Source organism: Symphalangus syndactylus, chromosome 18, assembly GCF_028878055.3.
Source record: "Symphalangus syndactylus isolate Jambi chromosome 18, NHGRI_mSymSyn1-v2.1_pri, whole genome shotgun sequence".
NCBI classification, from domain to species: Eukaryota; Metazoa; Chordata; class Mammalia; order Primates; family Hylobatidae; genus Symphalangus; species Symphalangus syndactylus.
In genome coordinates this window covers 20,134,227-20,152,031 of record NC_072440.2, presented here as the reverse complement: position 1 = coordinate 20,152,031, position 17,805 = coordinate 20,134,227, and the positions used below count along the sequence as shown (strand labels likewise).

At 55.8% G+C, this 17,805-nt stretch overlaps 1 protein-coding gene across 3 annotated transcripts in view; it reads left to right on the top strand.

Annotated features, from left to right (window-relative positions):
* The window catches only part of CACNA1I (calcium voltage-gated channel subunit alpha1 I), a 134,083-nt gene that overhangs the window by 80,277 nt on the left and 36,001 nt on the right, over window positions 1–17,805 (top strand). For 2 of the 3 annotated variants that reach the window (XM_063622881.1, XM_063622882.1), the window contains exons 7-11: window positions 3,943–4,258; window positions 5,851–5,943; window positions 9,636–9,948; window positions 10,886–11,545; window positions 12,571–12,995. In XM_063622881.1, coding sequence (XP_063478951.1) covers window positions 3,943–4,258; window positions 5,851–5,943; window positions 9,636–9,948; window positions 10,886–11,545; window positions 12,571–12,995 — 1,807 coding nt within the window. The remainder of the gene's footprint in view (window positions 1–3,942; window positions 4,259–5,850; window positions 5,944–9,635; window positions 9,949–10,885; window positions 11,546–12,570; window positions 12,996–17,805) is intronic. The other variant, XM_055251946.2, reaches the window with a different exon arrangement.

Sequence of the window (17,805 nt, the reverse complement as noted above, 5' to 3'; positions counted from 1 at the left end):
TGTGCAGATGGGGACTGAGGCCTAGATGGGAAGGGCCTCACCCAAGGCCAACAGCAAGGCTTCCAGCAAGCGTCCAGCTTCTTCCTGGCTGTGTGGGTGTCAGGACACTGTCATTCCACAAACACTCACCGACCCCTTCCAGGGGACGGGCCTATGCTGGGCCCTGGGGATGCAGGGACCCTTTATCTTGGCCACTGCCCTCTGTACTGTCTGACTGGGGAACTGCATGTGTTGAAAATTAGGCCTCAGGGTGCTCTGGGCTTGGCAGAGTGGGGCCTGGAAGCCCAGAGGGGGTACAAGACCAGCCAGAGTGGGGACCAATGGGGCTTCTAGCTTCACAGAGGACCAGTGCGACTTCTTGCTTCTCAGAGGATGTGACCTTGAGCTGAACCTAAAAGATTCAAGAAAAATGTCTCCAGGCAGACGGGGGGGACAGGGAGTGGGTGGGGAGGGTATTCCTGATCGAGGCAGCCCCACTGCTGCGGTGTGGTGTGTGGGTTAGAAATTGGAGCCCCAGCCTGGCATTCAGGGTCAAATCCTGCCTCTGTCACTTGGCAGCACTCCTGGGTATTTACCCAGAAAAGGGATGGTTTATATACACCCAAAGATGTGTACAAGAATATTTATGAGTCATAAGAGCCAAAAAACCAGAAACAACCCCAAACCATCGGCAGAATGAATAAATAAGTGGCAGTGTACTCACTCAACGGAATACTCACAGACATGAAAAAGAAGGAATTACATTTTGCTCACTTAACGGTGTCTTTTGATGAATGAATCTCTTAGTTGTAATGAAGTCCAGTTTATCAATCATTTTTTTAGCATTGTTTTTTGTGTCCTGTTTAAGAAATCTTTTCTAAAGGTTGTGAAAATATCTTCCAGTGCTTTCTTTTAGAAACTTTCTTTTTTAAAAAAATCCTTTACATGTACGTCTGGGGTCCATCTCTAGTTTTGTGTATGGTTTGTAGTTGGAGTCAAGATTTTTTTTTTTTTTTTTAGATGAAATCTCACTCTATCGCCTAGGCTGGAGTGCAGTGGCATGATCTCAGCTCACTGCCACCTCTGCCGACCCGGTTCAAGTGATTCTCCTGCCTCGGCCTCCTGAGTAGTTGGGATTACAGACGCATGCCACCATGCTATTAAATGGCTAATTTTTGTATTGTTAGTAGAGATGGGGTTTTGCCATGTTGGCCAAGCTGGTCTCGAACTCCTGACCTCAAGTGATCCACCCACCTCGGCCTCCCAAAATGCTGGGATTACAGGTGTGAACCACTGCGCCTGGCCTCAGTTGGGGTCAAGATTTATTGATTTATTTTTAGTGGATAGTCAGTTGTCCCAGGACCAGTGGTGGAAAAGTCTATCCTTTCTCCACTGGATTGCAGGGGTGCCTGTATGAGACTCAGGTGACCATATGTATTTGGGTTGGATGTGTACATTTTGATTATTGATGGATGTTCCAAATTGCCCTCTAAGAAGGTTGTACCAATGTATACTCCCACAACAGTGTATGTGAGTGTCTGTTTATACTCATTCTTTCCCATGCTGAATATTACCAACCCTGAAATGTTTGCCATTTGGGTAGGTGTAAAATGATCTCATTATTTTTTGTTTGCATTTAGTTATTTTGTTCCATTGGTGAGTGTTTCTTCCTACATATTGGCCATTTTTTGTTTCTTCTGTGAATTTTTCTGTTCTTATCTTTTGTCCTTTTTTCTCCCCCTAGTGGGTAATTTTTCCTTTTCCTTATTGAGTTACGGGAGATTTTCATATGCTTTAGATCAGTGGTCCCAACCTTTTTGGCACCAGGGACCAGTTTCGTGGAAGGTAATTTTTCCATGGACCAGAGCGGGGGGATGATTTTGGGATGAAACTGTTCCACCTCAGATCATCAGGCAATAGATTCTCATAAGGAGTGCACAACCTAGATCCTTTGAGTGTGAAGTTCACAATAGGGTTTGTGCTCCTGTGAGAATCTAATGCTACCACTGATCTGACAGAAGGTGGAGCTCAGGCAGTAATGCTCCCTCGCTGGACACTCACCTCCTGCTGTGTGGCCTTACCTCCTGCTGTGTGGCCCCGAGGGTTGGGGACCCCTGCTTTAGATAGTTACCTTTTATCTCCTTTGTATGTTGCGAATACTTCATCCCATGCAACAGCAAACTATGGCCTGTTTTGGTAAATAAAGTTTTATTGAAACAGCTATCCCCACTTGTTTATCTATTTCCTATAACTGTTTGCAGATTACAATGGCAAAGTTGAGTCATTGGGACAGAGGCCATGTGCTCTGCAGAAAAATATCTGCTAATACAGGCCATTACACAAAAAGTTTGCCTACCTCTGCTTTATCCCAATTTGTTGCTTGTCTTTTTACTTTGTATATTTTGTCTCAGTGAAATTTTACATTAGTATGTAGTCAATCTGGTCGAACTTCTCCTTTACAAAACTTGGATTTTGTGTCTTACCCAGGAAGGTTATACCTATGCTGAGTTAACAAAAAATATTCCATATTTTCTTATAATGTTTTTGTGGTGATGTTCACTGCATTTATGCTTTTTAATCCACTGGAAGTTTACTATTTTTAGTTTTATAATATATCTTACTTAATCTAATATATCCAAATATTATTTTTAATGTGCAATCAGTATAACAATTAAAAATGAGATAATTTATATGTCTATTTTTGGATACCAGGTCTTTCAAAAAGTTTATTTTTGTGTATGGTGTGAGGTTGGGATCTAACTATTATTTCCCAAATAGATAGCAACTATCCTAACACCACTTACTGATGGGCCCCTCCTTTCTCTGCAGGTCTGAAAAGCCATCTCTGTGATATACTAAGTTCTCCTTTGTACATGGGTTTGTCTTTGTGCTCTATGTCATTCCATTAACCTTTCTGTTCCTGTCACAGTGCTAAACTGTATTAACAATCATAGTTGTAGAGTATTTTGCTCTTTTATAGATCTGGTTTCCGTTTATCTCTCTCCTTTTTAAAACTTGTCTTGACTATTTTCCCATCCAAATAAATCCTAGAACCATCTGGGCAGGCTCCACAGGTCAAAATGTTGGGATTTTTGATTGGGATTGCAGTGAAGCATAGATTAACCCTTCTGGGTGGTCAGAGTAGGGATTGTTGTCTGTTTTATAGATGAGGAAATCAAAGTCCAGAGAGAGGCAGCCTGGCTCAGTGGCTCACACCTGTAATCCCAGCACTTTGGGAGGCTGAGGTGGGTGGATCACCTGAGGTCAGGAGTTTGAGAACAGGCTGACCAATATGCTGAAATCCCATCTCTACTAAAAATACAAAAATTAGCCAGGTATGGTGGTGTGCACCTATAGTCCCATCTACTCAGGAGGCTGAGACAGGAGAATTGCTTGAACCCGGGAGGTGGAGGTTGCAGTGAGCCAAGATCTCGCCACTGCACTCCAGCCTGGGTGACAGAGTGAGACTCGGTCTAAAAAAGAAAAAAAAGAAACAAAGTCTAGAGAGAGGAAGTGATCAGCCCAGGATCACTTAGATGGAAGTGGGTGGAGCAGATGGAGGATCTACCCCTCATCTGCTGGATCGATAAAAGCCAGTGCTTGTTTATCGAGCACCTGCTCTGTCTGTGCGAGCCCAACAGTGTGTATGGCCTGGGGATGCTGAGATGTCCAGCCTCCCAGGGGAGTTGGGGGCATCTCCCCCAAGAGCCATAATGCAGATGTGTGCAAGGCACAATGAGGCTCCCCAGAGAAGGAGACCACAGTGGGCCAGTGGGGGTTTTCATGGCCGTAACAGAGGTGGGGAAGGGTGACCAAGGCAGGGGAACAGCATGTGCCAAGGCCTGGAGGCAGTGACAAGGCTTTTTGGGCCATCCTGCTATGCTGCATGGCCTCTCCCTTCCTGAGCCTCCTGACAGTGACCCCTCCCCTTTCCCTCTTTTACCCACCCTCGCCTGTGGACAGACAAGGGGATGTGGCCTTGCCCCCATACTACCAGCCGGAGGAGGACGATGAGATGCCCTTCATCTGCTCCCTGTCGGGGGACAATGGGATAATGGGCTGCCATGAGATCCCCCCGCTCAAGGAGCAGGGCCGTGAGTGCTGCCTGTCCAAGGACGACGTCTACGACTTTGGGGCGGGGCGCCAGGACCTCAATGCCAGCGGCCTCTGTGTCAACTGGAACCGTTACTACAATGTGTGCCGCACGGGCAGCGCCAACCCCCACAAGGGTGCCATCAACTTTGACAACATCGGTTATGCTTGGATTGTCATCTTCCAGGTGAGGCCACTCAGGCCTGGGGCCAGCCTGGTCCTAGAGTGGGCAGCTCTGCCTGGTGGCCAGGGCTCTGTGCTAGGCATTTGCCAGCCACCATCTCACTGAAACCTGCCCAGCTTGCTGGCAGAATAGGCATTATCATGCCCATTTTATAGACAGAGAACCCGAGGTTCAAAGAAAGGAAGCAAGCTAACTGACCACAGATGATGTGACTATTAAATGGCAAAAATAGGCTCTTAACCCAGCTCTGGGTGACCCCAAAGTCTGAGCTCTTTGCAGAGCCCCAGGTTGCCTTGGGCCATATGGATCCCAGCAGGGAGGGCTGTTCAGAAAGGAGAGGCAGGATTCAAGCTCTGTTGGAGGGATTGGCTGACCAAGGCCAGGCTCATGGGGTAGGAGGACATTCCTGGTGGGGACAGCCTGAGCAAAATTCTGGTGCAGGAAGTGCCAAGCAGCTCATCTGGAGTCAGTAAGAAATGTGTCTCGCCTTGTCACCCAGTGCACATAATGCACACACATTCACAAAGCAGCGCTAGCCTCATGGTGTGCAAAGGGCTTGTTGCATGGCCCCACTCCACTGACTGTCAGCCTATACTCTGCAGAGGACGGGCTGGGATATGTGTAGGGAAAGAAGTAGGGCAGTGGACCTTGGCCAGTATTGCTTGGCCTCTCTGTGCCTCAGTTTTCTCATCTTTAAAATGGGGTAATAACAGCCCCCCTCACCTTGGGCCATTGTTAAGAATAAAGCAGATGGCACACTCAGGGCAGTCAGCCCTGTGTACAGAGAGTGCTGGGTAGAGGTTACCTTTCTGCTGTCCTCAGAAAGAAGAAGGGGCAGGAGCAGACAGAGGGGGAGCTGAGAAGTCCCTGAGGGGGCAGCGGGAGGGCTGAACTCCGCTGCCTCCGCTGCCCTGCGCTGCCCTCTGCTTCCCTGGGCACTTTACCCTGGGGAGCATCAGGATCATTTGTTCAGAGCTGCAGGGTGTGAGGTGACGGCAACAGCTGTGTTTTGGAACCCTCTGCCCAGGAGGGTGGGTGGCTGCTCAGGGGGTCCGCTCTGTGCATTTGCCAGAAGCCAACAGGACCCTTGTCTTTCTCAAGGCTGCTCCATCCCCCAGTCTGGGAAGGAGTCGGGGTGGGGTTGGGGGTGACAAAGTCACACCAGCCTCATTGCAGTGTGCACTCCCAGGCTCCACCGTGCTGCACCCCAGCTCTGCCAGGTGGGCTCCCCACATACAGAAGAAGCAGCTGAGACTCAAAGAGGGTGGGTGGCCCAACTGATAAGCTGGAGCGGGGGCAGGCTCCCTGCTTTTCCATCCCTCCAGCTGTTGTGGTAGACTGGAGGACCAAGGTTCAAGTCCTGGCTCCACCCCTTCCTGGCTGTGTGACAGTGGGCAAGTGCCTTCCCCTCGCTGAGCCTCGGTTTCCTCACCTGTATAATGTGATGTGCCTTGTCCAGCTCCTGTGAGACGGACTCGAGGCAGCATGTGTGATGCGTTCTGGCACACAGTGGGGCCTCTGTCTGGGGCACTGCCCGGGCTACGGGCTTTCTGATGGGCCAGGCCTCTCGGCTCTCTCTCCTCTGCCCGCTGCAGGTGATCACTCTGGAAGGCTGGGTGGAGATCATGTACTACGTGATGGATGCTCACTCCTTCTACAACTTCATCTACTTCATCCTGCTTATCATAGTAAGTGTCAGGGAGCCTGGGCTCCTAGGTGCACTCAGAACCCACGGACCAGGGGACCCGAGGAGGGAGGGTCTTTGGGAGTCCCCAGGGAGCCCCTCAGAGCCAGGAGAGCCGGGATGAGGGAGCGGGGGGCGGCTATTTCTCATCACCGCCAGGTAGCAGCTGATTGAAGGGGCTCATCAGGGGTGGCTGTTGGGAGCATCCAACACCTTCAATTGCTGTCGTTTCTCATGTCTGGGCACTTACTTCCCCACCGATGCTCTGCTCCTGTTTCTCTGCCTTGTATATCTGGGCTACGTTCTTTGCATGAACTGAGCCCATGGAGCAGCCTCAGACTGGAAGCTTCAGAAGAGCTCCAGCTTATTCTTGTTTTCCTGGACGGGGAAGACAAGATGCCCGGAGGCTGAGCAGGGTTTGGAGGGAGGTCGCCTGATAGTGACCCGGTGGAGCTCCCTGGAATTCTCAGAGAGACTCCCATCTCTTGGGCAGCCCTGCCTTGTTGGGGTAACCTGGAGATGGAGGTGGGCTCACCCGCCTCTTCCTGGCCAGCTCCCCTTGCCTGCACCCCCATACGGTCTCCCCAGAGTGAGCTCATCCTCCTCGTCATGCCTGACTGCGGCTTCAGCACAGCACAGTCCCCAAAATGTCAAGGTGATTCACTCCCAGGAGTCGCTGCTGAATCCCTGCTGCTGCGAGGCTGGGTTCTCTGGCTTCCTGGTGGTGGGAGAGGGCACACTTGGCCGTCCAGGGCAGTGCCCCATCCTGGGCTGGCAGGACCTTGACCTTGGGCCCCAGGACAGACCAGCAGGTGACCTGAGACACCTGCTATTGTCTAAGCTCCAGTGCTTTCTTGGAGAGGCCAGGGCCTTGGACCTATAGGAGATGCCCCAGATAAAAGAAGAGGGGTCAGATTTTATTCAGCATTGCCATCCATGGCCTTGCATATTCATTCACCAGAACATTCAGGAAACCCACACTGCACCAGGCCCTGAGCCGAGTGCTAGGAACAGAGCAGTGAGTAAGGCCCACCCCCTGTCCTCGAGAAGCTCACGGTCTCGTGGGGAAGATGGACTGACAGCAGTCAGTGACCATACAGCATCTTAGGCGCCATGATAGAAGGGAGCCCAGAGAAGGCTCCCGATCCAGCCTGGAGGAGGGATGGGGAGGTGGGAGGCTTCCTGGAGGAGGTGATGCCAGAATTGAGCCTTAAAGACTCAGGGAGGTCAGCAGGGAAACAGCCTCGGGCAGGGGTGGCTCACAGAGTCCCTGAAGCTGGTCAGGATCCTGCAGTGTGGGAGCCACAAGCCACTGGGGTTGCAAGAGGAGTCTCCGGTTCCTAGGAGGGGCTGGAGGATGCTGCATCTGCTCTTGCTGTGGAGTTAAGGGTGGCTAAGGATGCAGATGGGGTAAAGCACGATGCTCTCCAAGCTCATTGTGAAATGGGGGACAGGGATAGCTTCTTGCCCCTGGGCTCTCAGGAGGGTTAGGTGAGACAGAGCCTGAAGCCTGCATGTCCTTGGCACACAGTGAGTGCTCAGTACATGTGCCCTGCTACTATTATTGCTGCTACTGTTGGGTCTCAGGTGGCCCTGTCACAGGACGATGAGTGCTGGCGAGAGGCTGAAAGGGCTGAGTTTTTCCAGACAGTGGGAAGGGTCAAGAGAACAAAGTCAGGACAAATGTGCTGCTATGTCACCTGCAGGGTCACCTCCTGTGAGGACCCTGAACCCCAGAAAGGTGAGGGGTCCTTGGCCTTCAAGCCCAGGCCCTAGTGCTCCTTCTTTAAATTTTCTTCTTTCTTTCTTTTTTTTTTTTTTTTTTAATTTTAGAGACAAGGTCTGGCTCTGTCGCCCAGGCTGGAGTGCTGTGGTGCAGTCCTACCTCACTGCAGCCTTGATCTCCTGGGCTCAAGCGATTGATCCCCCTCAGCTTCCTGAGTAGCTGGGACTATAGGCATGCACCACCATGCCTGGCTAATGTTTACATTTTTTTTTTGAGACAGGGTCTTGCTGTGTTTTTCCAGGCTGATCTCAAACTCCTGGACTCAAGTGATCCTCCTGCCTTGGCTTCCCAAAGCACTGGGATTACAGGCGTGAGCCACAGCCCCCGGCCCCCAGTGCTTTTTTTTTTTTTTTTTTTTTTTTTAAGACCGAGTCTTGCTCTTGTAGCCCAGCCTGGAGTGCAATGGCCTAATCTCGGCTCACTGCAACCTCTGCCTTCCCGGTTCAAGTGATTCTCCTATCTCAGCTTCCTGAGTAGCTGGGATTACAGGCATGCACCACCATGCCCGGCTAATTTTTGTATTTTTAGTAGAGATAGGATTTCATGATGTTGGCCAGACTGGTCTCGGACTCCTGACTTCAAGTGATCCACCCACTTCGGCCTCCCAAAGTGCTGGGATTACAGGCATGAGCCACCGCACCTGGCTTCCTTCTGACTAAAAAAGTTCTTGGCTCATCAGGTTTGAGCCTCCTATTTTACAGATGGGGAAGTGGAGGCCAGGAGGGGATGGAGGCCCACCTGGGTCGCCCAGGGCAGCAGCTGCAGACGCAGGGGCAGGTAGGAGCCTGACAAGTGTGTGGTCCCAGAGGGCAGGGCCCAGCCCTCTCTTCCTGTGACTCTCACACAGGCCTGGTGCAGGGCGGCTCCCCAGGAAGTGCTTGTGGACGAGGTGACTGAGACAAGGATGGGATGTCATCTTCTTACCCGAGAGGCAGGGGATTTTCCCAGAGTCCTCTGGGCCAGCAACCCTCCCAGACCCTAGCTCCTCAATCATCATTGATGAGGCTGCAGCCGGGGGGAACCTCCTGGCGGGCACCTCCGAGGGGGATGAAAGCTATCTGCTCAGGCTGGCTGGCAGCCAAGTTCACTTCCAGGCTCAGCAAATGCTGGGGAGGGGGCTGCGCCCTGAAAGCCTGGAAACTGGAGAGGAGCCCCACTCCTGGAGCCATCGGGCCACAAGGAGATGGGATCCCCAGTGCCAACCGGGGCAGCCTCTCCCCCTTCGTTTCATGCAAGCACAAATAAAGCCACGTGAAAACCCCGAGGCAGCTTCTCCTTTCTCATCTGGAGTCCCAGCTGAGGCCAGATTCTGGTCAGAGAGAAGGCAGGGCTGGGCAAGGACTCAGGGCCTGGGAAGCCCAAGATGGGCTGTGGCCTCCCTCTCTGGGCTCAGTGCAGATGTCCCAGGCGGACGGGGGCCAGGCCAGGGCCTAGGGGTCTGAGGGGAGCTGGGCTTTGAAGCAGATCCCAGTCGGGCCCAGGGAGCTGCCTGGGCCGTCGCCTTCTCCTGGAGCGAGGCCTCAGCGATCTTTTCCTGTCCCCATCTGTGTCTGTGCCTGTGTCTCTCTGGGCCCCTCCACCTCCCCTGCCCTTCTCTTTCCCTGTCTCCACTCGTCCCCTGCATCTCCCCTTCCTTGTATCTGTCCTTTCTGAGCCCGTCTCTCTTTGTCATCACGTCTCTGTACCTCACTGTCTCTTTCTACCTGCCCTCGCTCTGGCCTCTGTCTCCGGTTGGTCCCTGCCCCTCCTCCTTGCTTCATTTCTGCCTCTGTACCGCCATCTCCATCTCCCCATCTCTCTCTGCCTCCCTCTCCCCGTGTCTCCCTGCTGTCCCCACCCCATGACTCTGCTTCTCTCACCCTTCTGTCCCCTCTATCCCTGTCCCTGTCCTCTCCTCCCGTTGGTCACAGGTGGGCTCCTTCTTCATGATCAACCTGTGCCTCGTTGTCATAGCGACCCAGTTCTCGGAGACCAAGCAACGGGAGCACCGGCTGATGCTGGAGCAGCGGCAGCGCTACCTGTCCTCCAGCACGGTGGCCAGCTACGCCGAGCCTGGCGACTGCTATGAGGAGATCTTCCAGTATGTCTGCCACATCCTGCGCAAGGCCAAGCGCCGTGCCCTGGGCCTCTACCAGGCCCTGCAGAGCCGGCGCCAGGCCCTGGGCCCAGAGGCCCCGGCCCCCGCCAAACCTGGGCCCCACGCCAAGGAGCCCCGGCACTACAGTAAGTGGCCCTGTGTCCGACGCGGCACTCAGGCACTGCATGCCAAGTGTCGCTCCTTTCCAGCACATCCAGCAGGCCCAGCAGCCTCCGAATTCCAGGTCTTCACTTCATGCTCAAGTGTTTCCTTCACAGCCCCCAGGGAGCTCTGTCCCCACCTCTGCCTGCCCTCTCCTGGCACCTGTCAGAGCCTGTGCTGGGCTGGGCCTGGGGCTGGGGGAACTCAGCCTTTGCCCTGGAGGAATTCGATCCCTGTGTGTGTGTGTGGAGATAGCAGCTCTGCCCTGGGAGCCACACTTGAGAGGAATGAACAAGTGTCTCTCCTCAGTCTTGGAAAGCTAAAATTCTTCCCCCACTGCAGCCCACATCACTCCCTTCTCTGGGTTCCTGCTGCTGTCCCCTGCTTTCCAGCACACCCGAGCAATGACCCTGGGTACCTGGCACAAAGGGGCTGTGGGCCTGCCCCTCAAAGCTGTGGCATGTTGGGGACTCATGCTACCCTGTGCTCTGTGCTTGCCGTGGGGCTGTGAGAGTTACGCTTTTGTTTTTTGTTGTTGTTGAGACAGGGTCACCCAGGGAGTACAGTGACACAAACATAGCTTACTGCAACCTTGAACTCCTAGGCTTAAGCCATCCTCCTGCCTCAGCCTTCGGAGTAGCTGGGACTACAGGCTTGCACCACCATGCCTGGCTAATTTTTTAATTTTTATTTTTGTAAAGACGGGTCTCCCTGTGTTGCTCAGGCTGGTCTCAAATTCCTGGGCTCACGTGATCCTCCCGCCTTGGCCTCCCAAAGTGCTGGGATTACAGGCGTGAGCCACCGCACCCGGCCGAGGTTATGCTTTTAGGCTTGGAAGGGGCTGCCCTGTTGGTTGCCTCATCTTTTCCAGGAAACGGTCCTGAGACGGGAGAAGATAGTAATATTATCTCCACTTTTCAGATGGGAAGACTAAGGGTCAGGGAGTTGAAGGGAGACACCTCGGAAGCCGGCATTGCCAGACTTTGCAGGGGCCTGCCTACCCTGGAAATGATCACTCTCTCGGGAAGAGGCACGCCAGGGCCACAGGAGGCGGGCCCTGCTCCCAGCCCCAGTACCACTTCTCCCAGTTGGTGCCAAGAAGGAAGTCAGCAGGCATGGGGACTGCGCTTGAGCAGCCGCGACCCTCTGCAGGCCTGTCTCCTGCCTGTAAAGTGAGGACAGGGGACCCCAGCATGTGGCCGTCAGCGGCGGGAGTCAGCCACCCCAGGCCCTGCTCTGGAAAGCTCCATCCTTTCAGCTCTCGCAGTCTGGGAATCGATTCTTGGGAGGCAAGCAGAAGAATGCGCGCTCAGAGCTGCCGCCCACCCGTCCTCGGGTGCCAGCCATCCAGGCGTGGGCTTGGAGGAGGCCCCAGGTGGCCCGTGGGCAGGCCCGGCACGCGGACACAGGAGCTGGGGCCGGGCAAGGCTGGCACTGGTGTTGCTGGAGGACGCGGGGGAGAAGTATTCACTCCAATGGGCTTCCTGTGGCCGCCCAGCCCCCTCTCCTGGCACCCTTGCCCCCTTGCCCCTGGGCCTCCCCTCTGCCCTGGGAAACAGCTGGCTGCCGCCCCATGTCCAGGTGGGAGCAGTGAGCCGGCACTGGGAAGGGCTTTGGGTCTGTCCTCCGGGTGAGATGGGACTGATCCCTGGGTTCCTGGCTGCCCGCCCCGGCTCCAGAGGTGTGAATGAGCCAGGGGTGCTTATTCAGGGCTTGGGAGGCATCTGGAGGCAAGTGTGGAAAAGAAGGGCAGCCGTGACAGGCTTTTCTTTCCCTTTCATGTTACTTTTTTGGCTTACACAAGCAAAATGTGTTTATTCTAGGAATATATAGGAAAACACAAAGAAGACATTAAAACAGGCAGAGAGAGTCCTCTCCGACACCTCTTTGAGATGGTTCACAGATCACAGAACTCAGTCCAGGGCCAGCCCAGGCATCTCCTGTGATTCCAGGGCAGCAAAGGGATGAAGTTCCCTCTTCCTAGCGGCCCTTCCTGCCCACTGTCCCCACCTCCACCCCTGGTGTGGAGGGAAGTCCCAGGGGCTTCTGGAGTGAGGGTCTGTCCCTGCTCCAGGGCTCCATGCCCCCTCCCCTCCCTGGGAAACAAACCTCACCCCTTCCCCGCTCCCCACCTGCTGTACAGGCAGGAGACTTGAGAACACCAAGGCCACCATGGCCTCCTCTGACGGGGGCGCACCCACATTGGCCTGACTCAGAATCACATCTAGTTCCCAAGCTGCATGACTGGGGCTCTGGGTCTGTTCCATGCTTAACCAGGGCCTAGGCCAGAAGGGATGGCCCGCCAGCATGGATGCGTGCCCTGCACCGTGCTGGGCCCATCACGTACCTTAAGGGAGAGAATCCTCCTGCAGCCTGCATGGTGGGTGTTCCTGCCCCAACATCTACAACAGGGGCAGACAAAGCTCAGAGAGCTGCAGCTGCTTCCCCAGGCACCCCCCGCCGCCCCGCCCCGCTCTTCCAGGCTGAGTCGGCTGGTTCCAGGCAGACCTGTGGCCCTGGGAGCCAAGCGCACTCGGGGATGTGTCCCAGGGTGGATTGGGCCTGGTGTGGGCAACGACTCTACATCCCTCCCGTTTGCTTTTCAGAGCTGTGCCCGCAACATAGCCCCTTGGATGTGACGGCCCACACCCTGGTGCAGCCCATCCCCGCCATGCTGGCCTCCGATCCCGCCAGCTGCCCTTGCTGCCAGCATGAGGCTGGCCGGCGGCCCTCGGGCCTGGGCAGCACCGATTCGGGCCAGGAGGGCTCGGGCTCCGGGAGCTCCACTGGTGGCGAGGACGAGGCGGACGGGGACGAGGCCCGGAGCAGCGAGGACAGAGCCTCCTCGGAACTGGGGAAGGAGGAGGAGGAGGAGGAGCAGGCAGATGGGACGGTCTGGCTGTGCGGGGATGTGTGGCGGGAGACGCGAGCCAAGCTGCGCGGCATCGTGGACAGCAAGTACTTCAACCGGGGCATCATGATGGCCATCCTGGTCAACACCGTCAGCATGGGCATCGAGCACCACGAGCAGGCCAGTGCAGCGCAGCCGGGCTGGGCCCGTGGGGGAGGTGTGAGGGCCCCAGGACCCTGCCCAGGCCTGGGCAGCCCCATCCATCTGCCTCGGTTTGTGTGTCTGTCCCCCTAGAAGTGCCGGGCTGAGCTGGGTCCAGTTCATCCATGCGACCTTACTGTCCAGCCAGGGCCAAGCTCAGAGGAGGGAAGGGCTCGGGTGTCTGCTGAATGAATGATAAGTGAACGAGTGAAGCTGGCTAGGACTGGGCCTCTGTGGGGCTCTTTTCCTCCTAAGCTGCTCAGCCTGGACACCAAGGCAACCACAGCGCATCCCCTGCCAGTCCCTGCAAATCTGACTTCTATTCACCTCTCCACCTGAGCCCTTCTGTGTTCTTCTTTTTTAAAAAAAAATTTAAAACACAAAGAGAGTCAGAGTCTTGCTCTGCTGCCCAGGCTGGAGTGCAGTGGCACGATCAAGCAATCCGCCCTCTTCAGCCTTCCAAGTAGCTGGGACTACAGGGAGGTGCCACCAAGCATGGCCACCTGGGCCCTTCTGTCCATTCTCCCCCAAACAGCTGGGGTGATTTTTCCAGAGGGCCAGTCTGGTTGGGCTCTTCCCTGCCTCAAAACTTCTGTTGCTCCTCATTGCCCTCAGGACAAAATCCAGACCTTTCCACGACCTTCAAGGCTCCTTGTCTCAGCCACAACGTCCCTTCACCAGGCCAGGGTGTCCTGTCCCATCCAGTGACTCCACCCCATACAGCCCCTTGGCGCTGAGGGCTAGTGGCCCCATGGTTGTCCTGTGTGTCCTCTCTGCATGTCCCTCCTGTGGCCTGGGAGCAGGGAGGACAGGAGGAGTGGGCGCTGAGCTGCACAGTGTGCTCCAGGCCCCTGGGCCATCACAGGGCTGGCGGGCCCTAGGGGGATAGTACATAGGGGAGGGGACAGGTTCTGGGAGGTAGTGGGAGCTGGGGGAGGATGTGTGTGTGAGGAGAGCAGGGCCTCTGTGGGGACACGGCAGGCAGGGGCAGTGGGGTTAGCAAGGATGCCTCAGTCCACAGGCCCCACCCAGGGGTGACAGCCTGGGTGGCAGGCCCGGTCCTGCCCCATTTGGAAAAACACCATTTTCCGGCTCCTGCCGTCCACCAGCCCCTGGATGGGGTGGCTCCCTGAACCCACTCCCCAGCTCTGCGAAGGTTCCCAGCTAGCAGCCGGTGACCCTGAGGCCCAACGGGGAGGAAGTCACTGGCCCGAGGTCCCGCCGCCAGCTGGGGGCCAGGTTTGAACCCACTTCTTTCTGCGGCAAGACTGATGCCCCAGGAGGGCTTGGGATTTCAACATTCTCTTTGCTTCCCTGCGGCCCTCCTTCTGCGGAGGCCCTGCATGCCGCACCCCATGGGGTCGCACACGCACCTCCCTCTTCGTTAGCTCACCAAGCACAGGCTCCATTCAATTTACTTAAATGGGGCCCTGGGGCTGCCGTGACACTCTGTTCAGGGCTGCTGGTTTGCCAGCCATTCCAGCTTAATTAAAAAGGTCTCTGGGGAGGGCTAGCGGGAGGGCTCTCTGCAGGCGGAAAGCTTGTGAGACAGGGCCCCCAGGACCCCCTTGCTTAGAGTCCAGCCTCTGGTCAGTGCCTGCAGGGGAGCAGCATTCTTGCAGAAAGCCCCACAGGGAATGAGTGCTGTGGGGCTCGCTCCGGTCTCCAAGTGGGGCAGCATCGAGGCGGCCTGCACAGCCCTGCTACACTCGAGCCCCGGCACTGTCCTTGCCAGGGGCTTGCTGGAGCCAGCTGGTGAGGGCCAATTTCCAAACACTCAGGAATTTTGCAAGCCAGTGATGAAAGAGTTGGGAGCTTGAAATTGGCCGTGGAGGGAGTATTTACACCATGGAAATTGGCAGATGTTACACATCAGGGTTGTTTGCAGAGGGCTCTTTGCCAGGGTGCAGCTGGTGCCTGCCTTTTCACCCACCCCATCCACGTCAACACCACGGCCAGGGCAGGTCCAGCTTCAGGCCAGGCCACGGTCCCTGCCCAAGCCTCCTCAGGATCTGCCTCTCCCTCCTTCTGTCACATCTGTCTGAGCAAGCTTTCCAACCTCGAATCTGGTGGAGCCCCCTTTTTTTTTTTTGAGATGGAGTCTCACTCTGTCGTCCAGGCTGGAGTGCATTGGTGTGATCCGGGCTCACTGCAACCTCTGCCTCCTGGGTTCAAGCAATTCTCCATGCGTGTGCCACCACTCCCAGCTAATTTTTAGTAGAGACGGGGTTTCACCATGTTGGCCAGGCTGGTCTTGAACTCTTGACCTCAGGTGATCTGCCTGCCTCAGCCTCTCAAAATGCTGGGATTACAGGCATGAGCCACCGCGCCCAGCCAGGTGGAGCCTCTTCTGGGAGCAGCAGGCTTCATGTGGCTCCCTGACCAGGCTGAGAGATGAGAGAGGCTGTTCCCACTGTGCGTCTCCTGCCTGGTCACAGGGCCCACCTGATTTCCTCATCTGCTAAGCAGATATCTTTCCCTCACAGGGACAGGCCACAATTTACTGAGCACCTACTGCAGGCCAGGCTCTGTGCCGGCATGGTGCCAGTGAGTCCAGCCACCCTCAAGGCAGGTATTCTTACCTCGCCCCTCTCGTACCCTTGGAAGGCCACTGCTCAGAGAGCAAATAGAACACACAACGTTTGGGTTTCAATCCTGGTTCTGGCTGGGCTTGGTGGCTCATGCCTTAATCCCAGCACTTTGGGAGGCTGTGGCGAGAGGTTCACTTGAGCCCAGCAGTTCAAGACCAGCCTGGGCAACAGAGTGGGACCCCGTCTCCGCAAAAAATAAACAAATTAACCAAGTGTGGTGGTGCATGTCTGTAGTCCCAGCTACTCGGGAGGCTGAGGTGGGAGGTTTGCTTGAACCCAGGAATTTGAGGCTGCAGTGATTGGTGATTGTGCCACTGTATTCCAGCCTGGACAACAGAGCAAGATCCTGTGTCAAAACAAACAAAAAATTCCAAATCAGCCAATTCCAAAACAAACCAATCCTGGTTCTGCTATTGACTGGCGGGGTGGCCCGGAGTGCGTCACTTGCTTTCCTCACCTGGCACCCCCCATCTGTAAACGGCTGCAAGGGTCCCCCCACACGGTGGCTAAGAGGGCTGACTGCATTGCGGGTGCACGGATCCCCCCACACGGTGGCTAAGAGGGCTGACTGCATTGCGGGTGCACGGATCCCCCCACACGGTGGCTAAGAGGGCTGACTGCATTGCGGGTGCAAGGGTCCCCCCACACGGTGGCTAAGAGGGCTGACTGCATTGCGGGTGCAAGGGTCCCCCCACACGGTGGCTAAGAGGGCTGACTGCATTGCGGGTGCAAGGGTCCCCCCACACGGTGGCTAAGAGGGCTGACTGCATTGCGGGTGCAAGGGTCCCCCCACACGGTGGCTAAGAGGGCTGACTGCATTGCGGGTGCAAGGGTCCCCCCACACGGTGGCTAAGAGGGCTGACTGCATTGCGGGTGCAAGGGTCCCCCCACACGGTGGCTAAGAGGGCTGACTGCATTGCAGGTGCACGGGTCCCCCCACACGGTGGCTAAGAGGGCTGACTGCATTGCGGTTGCACGGGTCCCCCCACACGGTGGCTAAGAGGGCTGACTGCATTGCGGGTGCACGGGTCCCCCCACACGGTGGCTAAGAGGGCTGACTGCATTGCGGGTGCACGGGTCCCCCCACACGGTGGCTAAGAGGGCTGACTGCATTGCGGGTGCACGGATCCCCCCACACGGTGGCTAAGAGGGCTGACTGCATTGCGGGTGCACGGATCCCCCCACACGGTGGCTAAGAGGGCTGACTGCATTGCGGGTGCACGGATCCCCCCACACGGTGGCTAAGAGGGCTGACTGCATTGTGGGTGCACGGATCCCCCCACACGGTGGCTAAGAGGGCTGACTGTATTGAGAACCTGGCGCTTAGTAGGTGCTCATTGATGAGTCACTGCTTCAGAGTCTTGTCTGAGCCTCACTCCACCACCCCTGGGTGCGTTTACCATCCTCTGTCTGGAGCCTCAAAAAATTAATTAAAGTAAGAGTGAGGGGGAGGATGAGTCTCTGAAATGTCCTTTATAAAGCAGCTCCAGTGGCGGCCATGGTTGCCCGGGCTCTGCGCAGGGCCTGACTATGGGCCCGCTGGTATTTTTGCTCCACTCCCTCAGCTCCCAGACACTGCTCTTCGGGAAATCATCCGCCCCCATGTTTATTTTGAGCAGTCCTGTCTGAGGTGGCGCTCGCAGACAGAGGTGGCCCAGGGCTTCCAAGGTGGGTGCAGGGAGAGAAGGAGAGGAGGAGAGGGTGGGTAAACTCCCTCAGCCCTTCTCCTGCAGGACAGGCAGCATGGGGGGCCTTGCCCCATACCCCATCCTGGCTGGCAGGGAGCACTGTGACACTGAGGGGCAGCAGGCGAGGATGTGACATCTGTGAAGTGGGGCACAGTGACCCCGGGACTGGTCACAGGGTGCTCGAATGACAGGTTAGATTGCAGGTGCTCAAGCCTTTAGGGTGACCACTGCTGCTGAAATCTTGGGGGCATTACCCAGAGAACAGCTTGCTCATCTGGGTTCCTCATGGCAAGAGATGCTGTTTCTTACAGGGCCTGGCCTAGAAGGAGGTGATGGGTGAGGTAGGGTGTAGGCCAGGCAGGGGCCTATGTGTGACTCATGAAGTGGTGAAATGGGGCTGAAATTCCCACCCCCTGGGTAGCCCAGGCTGTGTGACGGGCAGGTGGGACAGGTCAGCTGGGGTGGCCAGGCTTCTCCAGGGAGGCCTGATTCCTTCATCATCACCGCTGT